The 9,958-nt window shown below is 33.0% G+C and overlaps 1 protein-coding gene across 1 annotated transcript; it reads left to right on the forward strand.

The window, feature by feature from the left end:
* Positions 1 to 8,086: 8,086 nt before the first annotated feature.
* LOC110748600 (uncharacterized) lies at positions 8,087 to 9,379 on the forward strand. The gene is made up of 3 exons (XM_088244007.1): positions 8,087 to 8,468; positions 8,571 to 8,888; positions 9,234 to 9,379. Exons 1-3 carry the CDS (start codon positions 8,087 to 8,089, stop codon positions 9,377 to 9,379), a joined length of 846 nt encoding a protein of 281 aa, XP_088100133.1.
* Positions 9,380 to 9,958: the final 579 nt, after the last annotated feature.

Here is a 9,958-nt window from a genome sequence, read left to right on the forward strand (position 1 = left end):
TATAAGTCTACAAGGAGGGAGAGAATCATGGGGGTCCTAACATCGCAGCGGAAGTAAGATTGCTATAAGTGTGTGTTTGTGATTAAGGAGTTGATTTGAGAATTTTAGGAATTTGATGTATAAATTTGATTTTAGAGGTATTTGTTTAAGGAGTTTGATAAGATGATTTGATTTGAGAGGTAAGGAGTTTGATTTGGAATTTGAGGGTATGATTTGACAGCATAGAGACAACCTAGGATCCATTACTCTAATACCATGCTAAAATATGAATATGGTTTGAATACTTTAGGTTAGTAGTATTCTTCTTCATAAGGAGGTATATATAGGAGTTTACAAGAGTGCTTACAAGGAAATAGATACAGTAATTAATTAGTAGAATATCTCCTAATTATATAAGGATGTGTAAACTATATAAAACAATAAAGTAAATCACCTAAGTGGAAATAAATCTCCTTGATTTAGTAGGTTAACTCACGTCAACAGTGAGGGGAATGCTCTCAACAACGGACATGGGTAGTTTTTTTGGTTGAAGGAAATGAATATTTCATTCCAAGAAAAAGTAATACAACAATCAGCAAAATGAACAGGGGCTCAACTACAGTATAGTAAAAGCCAAATCCAAACACCAAAGTCTCAGGCTCAAAAACAACAAAAATTTCCCAAATTATAGAAACCCTAGAGACAATATCCAACCCTACCCAGAGCAAGTCGTTGTCGCCATCATTGCCACCACAAAGAGAACAAAGTACAAAGGAGCTGTGCAAAGGATCTATAAAGCATGGAGGTATCAAGCCACCAATGCATCATACTCAAGCGATCCATCAAGTGGTCAATTGACTATGGCACTACAGAGCCCACTATTAATGCATATCTTAGTCTCAAATCTGAGGATGGGTTGTAGGTGGGATGCATTAGCAAGAGCAAACAAGACACAATCAAGTCAAACATAGGGAAATAGCCTTATTATGTTACTTTTCTTATTTTAAGTTTTTATGTGCTTGTAAAACGTTTTTGACGGAATATCGACTTTCTGAACAAATTTTAGCACAACGCCAACTGGAGAAGAAAGCTAAGACATTGAAGATCATTGTGTCAAGTTTTCATAATTTTTCATGAAGCCAATTGTTCCAGAATTTGAAGTCAACACATCCCAAGTTGAATTCTCGTAAAAAATGTGTTGTTGTGGGAGATTGAAGGCTTGGAGACTTTTGTAAATTTTCTTAGTGACGTGTGATATATGTCTCAAAAGTTAAGAGATAGAGCTACAATTCCAAAAAAATTCCAAAATCATCCATTCAAGAGAGGACGTGGAGCTTAGGCATGCGCATCACCATTGTTTTCCGGGTTCTATCTTTTGTCATGACTTTTCTTATGATTTTTATTATGATTATGTGTAACTAAATATTTTTTCTAGAGCATCACTAGTAAAAAAAAACCCCTTGCGCGACCAAATTAAATAAAATCTTCGTCTCGCAAAGTCTTTACAAAAATAAATAAAATCAAAAATTATTTTTAAAAATTTTTGGATGACTTTGCGCGACGAAATAATAATCTTCGTCTCGCAAAGTCTTTACAAAAATAAATAAAATAAAAAATTATTTTGTTAGAAAAATATATTATTGTAGTTCGGATTGGGTTTTTGTTAGAAAATATATATTTGAAATTGACGATCGAATTGGTTCATTGTATTCATATAGGGTCAAGGAGTGTAGCTATAAAAAATCATCAAAATCAGAGTTGAAATAACCGTTAAATCATGATTTTTCGTTTATAACCGTCGAAAAGTTTTGTCCTATTACTTAATCTCTGAATGTTTATTTTTTCCGATTTTTGGTGTATATGATCTCGAAGTGTAAACAAACAAGTTGGATCGTTGAAACTAGTTTCGTAGAATGCGTATGCCATCAAAACAATATATTCACTAACAATGAAGAGTTTATTTATACTTTTATTAAATATAACATAAGATTTTGTGGTATCTACTAGTGTAAATATTTTAAATTGACGATCGAATGAAGTCATTGTATTCATATAGGGTCAAGGAGTGTAGCTGTAAAAAATCATCAAAATCAGAGTTGAAATAACCGTTAAATCTTGATTTTTCTTTTATAACCATCGAAATGTTTTGTCCCATTAATTGATCTCTTAATGTTTATTTTTTCTGAATTTTGGCGTATATGATCTCAAAGTATAAACAAACAAGTTTGACAGTTGGATCATTGAGTAGCTTTAAATTTGTTTATTTTGTACGTATAACACGTAAGAAATTGAATAGTATATATATTTATTAATAGCTTTAAATTTTTTTAAAGACTTTGCGCGACCAATATATAGTATTTCGTCGCGCAAAGTATACTCTAAAAATTTGGGAGGGTACCAAAAATGGGAATTAAAAAAAATAAAAATTTACGACTTTGCGCGACCAATATATAGTGTTTCGTCGCGCAAAGTATTCTTTAAAAATTTGGGAGAGTACCAAAAATGGGAATTTTTTTTATAAAAAAAATTACGACTTTGTGCGACCAATATATAGTGTTTCGTCGCTCAAAGTATACTCTAAAAATTTGGGAGAGTACCAAAAATGGGAATTTAAAAAATAAAAAAAATTACGACTTTGCGCGACCAATATATAGTGTTTCGTCGCGCAAAGTATACTCTAAAAATTTGGGCGGGTACCAAAAATGGGAATTTTAAAAAAAAAGAAATTTACGACTTTGCGCGACCAATATATAATGTTTCATCGCGCAAAGTATACTCTAAAAATTTGGGCAGTTCCAAAGATGGGAATTTTAAAAAAAATAAAATTTATGACTTTGCGTGACCAATATATAATGTTTTGTCGCTCAAAGTATACTCTAAAAAGTTGGGCAGGCACCAAAAATGGGACGCGGGAATATTTTGGTTGCGCAAAACGTTGAGCGACCAAAAATTCGTCACGCAAAACCCTAAAAATTTGGGCGGGCACCAAAAATGGGAATTTTAAAAAAAAAAAAAATTTAAGACTTTGCACGACCAATATATTATTCGTCGCGCAAAGTGATACGGTTTTTAAAACCAAAATAACTCCTCCACCATTTTCTCAATGTCTTCTACTCTTACCTCTCCTCTCTCTTTCCCTCTCCCCAAATCCTACCCTTTCTCTCACACTCACTCCTCTCACTTAATCTCTCATCTCTCTATTCACTATCTCTCACTCTCACTTTCACTCACTCTCTTATCTCTCTTTTCATCATCTCTCACTCTCACTCACTCTTTCATCTCTCTCTCTCTCTCACTATCTTCTCAAGTTCTCTCACACTCACTTCTCCCTCTCGTTCTCACTCACTCAAAATCTTGCCAAAAGTTATATTCTCTCCAAATTTTAAATTTTTTCATTAATATGTGTTTTTGGAGTTAGTTTTGAGTTTATGCCAATTTTTTGTTATTATTATTTGTTATTTGACAATATTTATTTTTTTTGTAGGGAATCGTTGAGACTTTTACGGCTAAAGTTGAGGATAATTTGGGAATCCTTCCCCACTACCACCACAATAGGCTTGTAGATTTTATTATTGTACTTTGTTAATTTATGTGTACATTTTGAATATTATATATATTGGATAATTTGACCACTATTTTTCATATGTAATTTTATTTTGAATATGTCAATTTAAATTAAAGTAATTAAAAAAAAATCATACAATTAAATTAAATTTAAAAAGTAAAAATTTGAAAAAAATTAATATAATGAAATTGATATAAGAGAAATAATAAAACAAAATGTCAAAAACCTTGCGTGACAAAATATTTCATCGCGCAAAGTATATTTGCGCAACATTAACTTTCATCGCGCAAATTAGTTAAACTTCGTCGCGCAAAGTAGATATTATTCGTCGTGCAAAGTAGATAATATTCGTCGCGCAAAGTAGTTAATATTCGTGGCGCAAAGTGGTTAGTATTCGTCGCGCAAATTAGTTAGAATTCGTCGCGCAAAGTGGTTAAGATTCGTCGCGCAAAGTAGCTCTGAGCGACGTTAGTATTTGTCGCGCAAAGTGGCTTTGCGCGACAAAGAATGTTTTTCGTTGCGCAAACTCTTTCTTGATGATCTTTGCGCTACCAAAATTTCGTCGCGCAAACTTTGCGCGACGAAATTGTACTTTGCGCAACAAACTTATTTCGTCGTGCAAAGTGTTTTTTGTAGTAGTGCATGATGAAACCCTAATATGATGATCCAGTTTTCTCATTCTTCTTATCTTTTGATTGCCTTTTGATGTTGGATTCTTAATCAATGTGCTTATAAACTTGATTGAATGTCTTGATGCTTAACTACCATCTAGGTTTCTAATTGAGTTAATTGATGCAAATTAGAGTAAACACCACAACTAATTTGACATTTGCTTCTTGTGGTTAGGAATTGTAATTCTTCTAGGATAAATACCATACTCCTAGGGTTTACATGCTTATCAAAGGTTTTCACAAAGCTCAAAAGAGTTTCTATATGCGTTCATATTTGTACTAAATACCGTAGATTACATGTAGGAATATATGAGTTAGCTTAAATATCATAGGTAATTCATGCAAAAGGAAAATTAATCAATAACATCAATTTAATAAATTAACGGATAGGTAATTAAGAGGCTAGATTGCATTATTAGTGGTGGATTCGGTGTCCTTTGTGCTTTTATATATTGATTTTTAATCCCTTTAAATATCGTGTGTTTTATTTGTTTTGATTTTAAAGTTTTTATCAACTTTAGTTCAATAAATCAATCAATCAATCAATCGTTTGTTTAATTAGGTTTAGTGCAATTTGTTGGTTTGACTTCGTACTCGCATATCTCTGTACTATATATTGTTGATTCATGCACTTGCGAGTAATTTAATTTGTGATTTTTTACTATTCTTTTCTAGGAGTTTGAAAATCTACATCAAGTTTTTCCAAATTTTTAAATATTCTTTTCTTGATGTAGACTTTTGAACACCTAGAAAAGAATATTTAAAAATCACAAATTAAATTACTCGCCAACTCATAAAAGGATTTATTAACCAACTTACGAGGTCGAACCTAAAAGGATTTATTAACCAACTTAATCACCTAAATTGCACTAAACCTAATTAAACAAACGATTGAGTGGTATTAAACAAAAATTGACAAAATCTTAAAAACCAAAACAAATAAACATACAACAATTATAAAAGCACTAGGACAACGAATCCACCACTAATAATCCAATCTAACCTCTAAATTACTTATCTGTTAATTAATCCAATTGTTGTTGTTAATTATTTTTTGCTTTTTCTCATGAATTACCTATGGTATTTAGACTAACTCATATATTCCTACATGCAATTTGTTTATGGTATTTAGTAGAAATAAGAATATAGACTCTTTAAGCTTTGTGAAAGTTTTGAAAACCATGTAAACTGCGTTGTATGGGCTATAGGCCATGCCAAAACAAATTTTATTTTTAAATGTGATGTAGTCTTAGCCCAAAAAAAAATATCTATAGCTAAATAGAAGGGATAGCCCAATTCGTACCTGCATCAAAAGCAAACAAAGTCAAAACCTACTTGAGTGGTAAAAAAAAAACAAAAAACATCAGTTTGTGAGGGTGAAAACGCAAAGAGGCCGACAAAGCCAAAGGCACCCGACCAGCAATTGGTCCAGCTCCAGGTCAACAAATTAACAAGCCAATTTCTCCTCTTTTTGTTTGTTGAGGTAATTTTCTTCACTTAGTTCTTATTAGGGAGTTATAATTATATATATATATATTTTTTATAAACAACATTTAGGGATTTTTGAATTTGGGGATTTTTGAATATGCTTACATACATCATTCATGTTATACGTTATACTTATAATGTCAGATCATCATCGAAATCCTAAGAGAGTGAAGAATATTTTGCATTTTTTTAAGAAAAAAAATGAAGGATCATCAAGTAGCATGCCTTCTAGCCCTTCTTCATCTTCTCCAATTTGTGGGGAGAAACCTCTTTCTGAATTTCAAAGAGTCGAGTCTCAAAGAGTCCATTGTGATCAACAAGTTGATACCAATTCTCTTGAACGTGATCCAGGATTACGTCATCAAATATGCACATATTCAATTAATGAACGTGATAATGTTCGAAGAGCATATATTCTGATAGGATTTTAGCCACCTGCAAAACAGAGGTTAAAACACTATATATACTCGCAATAGAACAAGGCTATTATCAATATAGCACACGTAAATACGAGGTCATTCCCACGAAGATTGAAGTCAATTGAAAAGATGTACTAAATACTTACTTGTAAATCAATGAATTATTATTTTTGGATTCAATGCGAATAAAATAAAACACAAATTGGGAAGAAAGTTTTAAAGGATTATTAATTGGTTGAGAAAATCAGGAAGATAAGACACTAAGGCTAGGTGTCCACCACAAGCAATCCAATATAGCACTTACGTTCATTCATCCATTAAGAGGTAATTCCAGGTTGAAAATTGGTTACCTTACGTTTATTCTCCCTATGGCATTTAGGCTAGAATAATTCCTACAACATGCAATCTCCCTATGGCATTTAGGATAGATATAAACATGTACGATGAGCACAAGTAACCAAATCAATCATGTAATTCTTATGGCATGGCATTTACTGTAAGTAATCACACCTTTTAATTGCAAGAAGCATACTCAAAATCAGTGTGGCATTTGCATCATATAACTTAGTCATATACCATAATGGTGATCAAGCATCAAAACACATAACCAGTATAACACTCGGCAATTAAAAGTTCAAACACAAAATCACATTAATGGATAAATAAACATACAGTACTATATCATCATGCTAGGGCTTAACCCCGCCCTAGATTAAGGTTTAGTTACACATGAAAATAATTAAAAACACAGAAAATAAAATCATAAGAGTGACGGAAGAAACCCTAAAATACAACGTCGCACGCAAACTCCTAGAGCCGTATTCTCCTCTCGTTGAATGGGTCGTCAAAAGTCCTCTTTTCTGACCTAGGCTTTTCTTTTTATATGATCTTTCTACCTTTTCCTAGTCCTAGTAAGCCTCAAATAACTTAACTTACAAGGTATGAACAGCCGAACAAATTGTAACCAATAGGAAATATAAAAAAAGAAAGTACAAGTCAGCTTTCCTAATTCTTTGCAACTTACAGCAGCTATTCCGATTCGGGGCTTTTGGTGGGCTTAATCTTCACCAAATTGATCGTGTAAGATCTCATTGGAAAGGTATTGACGTCAGCTACAATTTGTATGACAAATAGTTTCCAAGAAAAATCCCATAAACTTGACTCAAATCGTCCTCAAGCCCAACAGCTCCAATCTGCCCGTATGGCACATGCCCTGAAATTAATAATTCATTCTGAACAGTTTGCTGGTCCCATAGCTCTCAAACTTTGACATAACGTCTCTTGACCTCTTAGCTTTCATCTCCAAGTGGTCTCAACCAAAATCTCCCAGTAAAAAGTAATTTCTCCATTTTTGGCATTTTAGAGTTTCTGAAAACACAAAAGCTGGGATATGTGAAGATCTCTATAGAACAATCAACTTTTGCATATAATATCTAGATGAAAAGAGTAAATTTATGTGATTTATAAATGACTTATCATATTTTCTTAGGACCATGTCAACCCACATTCACGCCACTTAGGTGGGAATCAAAATCGTCGATTTCAACAATGTTAGTTGAAACAATTCCCTTGGCTTGAGTATTCTGTTCATGAAGATAAAAGGTTTTGTTTTCCATGCTTTTTTTGAAACTGATCATTCACACAAGGCATTCACTATAGGTGGGTTTAAAAATTGGAAGAGAGTTGGTTCGGAAAAATGTGTTTTCCTTGGTCATGTAGGCAATATAAATTCTCCACATCATCTTGCTATGCAAAAGTGGGTGGATTTAAGCAACCCTTTTCAACATATTGACAAAGTGGTGCAATCACCACAAGATGTTACAAAAAATCGGTTGAGACTTACAAGCACAATTGAGTCCATTAGGTATCTAGCAAATCAAGGATTGGCTCTTAGAGGTAATGATGAATCTTGTGAGTCATCAAATTGGGGAAATTTCATTGAGTTGATAAAAGCCTTTTCAAGAATGAATGTAGAAGTTGAAAAAGTCGTCTCAGAGAATGCTCCTGGAAATGCGAAATATATTGCATCAACGATACAAAAGGAGATCCTAAATATTATTGCTAAAAAAGTAAGGAAGAAGATTCGTGAGGAAGTTGGAGAGGATGGAAAATTTTGTATTCTTGTTGATGAAGCACTTGATGAATCTAAAAGGGAACAAATGACTATTATCCTAAGATTTGTTGGTCGTGATGGGTTTATTCGAGAACGGTTTTTTGAGATTATAAGTGTTCGTGATACTAATTCCTCAACTCTTAAAACTGACATTTGTAAAGTGCTTGGTAAACACACTCTTTTAGTTAAAAATATGTGTGGCCAAGGATATGATGGTGCTAGCAATATGCGTGGTCAATGGAATGGCTTACAAGCATTGTTTCTCAATAATTGTCCATATGCATATTATATACATTGCTTTGCTTATCGCCTCCAACTAGCATTAAATGCTGCAGCTAAAGAGGTAGGAGTTATTTGGAGATTTTTTTCAATGTTGAATAATATTGTGAATTTTGTTGGTGCTTCTGCTAAAAGTCATTCTGAGTTGAAATTATCTCGAAAAGTTGAAATTCAAGGGTTGTTAGAGGCTGGAAAACTTGGAATGGGTACAGGGGCTAATCAAATTCGTTGTTTGCAACGACCTGAAACTACTCGTTGGGGGTCTCATTTTAGTTCTATCAGAAGTTTGATTGATTTATTTGGTGCAACCAAGACACTTCTTGATGAAATAGGTCGTAATGGACCTATATCACAATTTCATGGGGAAGATGAGAGTATTTATATTGCCATGATGTCGTTTGAATTTATTTTTTCCTTACTTTTGTTGGAAAAAACTATGGGATTCACAGATTTTCTTTGTCAATCACTTCAAAGCAAATCTCAGGACATTGTAAATGCTTTGAATCTTGTTTCAAGTACAAAAATGAAGTTTGATGAGTTGAGAAATAATGGTTGGGATGATTTTATCAAAAGTGTGCTATCATTTTGTGAACAACATGACATTAGTGTACATGATATGAGTGCTTGTCATAAAATGGGTAGAGGTTGTTCTTGTCAACAATAGGATTCTATTACAGTTGAGCATTATTTCCGTATTGATGTATTTAATGATGTAATAGATTTTCAGTTGGTAGAGTTAAATACTAGATTTCCAGAGCAAACCGTGGAACTTCTTTATCTTACCTCAACATTGGATCCCCATGATTCATTTAAGCAGTTTAACATTGGTGATATATGCAATCATGCTGGGAAGTTTTATCCTTAAGATTTTACTACCACTAAGTTGTAGGCTTTACATCAACAGTTGGGATTTTATAAGACTGATATGGATCGTCTTCCAGCCATCAAGAATCTTGATTCTATTCCTAAATTACTTAAGTGCTTACTTTAAACAAGGTTAACACACACCTACCACTTGATTGATAGATTGATTCGTTTGGTGTTAACTCCTCCGGTTTCTACAACAACAACAGAACGTGCATTTTCTTCTATGAGACTTATCAAAAATCAACTTTGGAACAAGATAAATGATGAGTTTCTTGCTGATTGTATGATACTTCACATTGAAAAAGAATTTGTTGATAGTATCGATAACGAATCAACAATTAGTGATTTCAACTCTTTGAAGCCTAGAAGGGTGAAACTCAAATAGTGGTATTATATATTTGCATTGCATATTTATTTATTATTGTATTTTTTTACTAGTTTATATCTTATGTACTAGATGCATTTTGAGGGTAAGGCTCAATATGTCCCCCCTGATTAGGTGTATAATTTTTGTTATCAATGAAATTTACTCGTACCGTCGAGTTTGTTTATAAGGGAAATCCAGCCCAGTGTATTT

Source organism: Prunus avium, chromosome 7, assembly GCF_965620075.1.
Source record: "Prunus avium chromosome 7, drPruAviu1.hap1.1, whole genome shotgun sequence".
Taxonomy (NCBI): Eukaryota; Viridiplantae; Streptophyta; class Magnoliopsida; order Rosales; family Rosaceae; genus Prunus; species Prunus avium.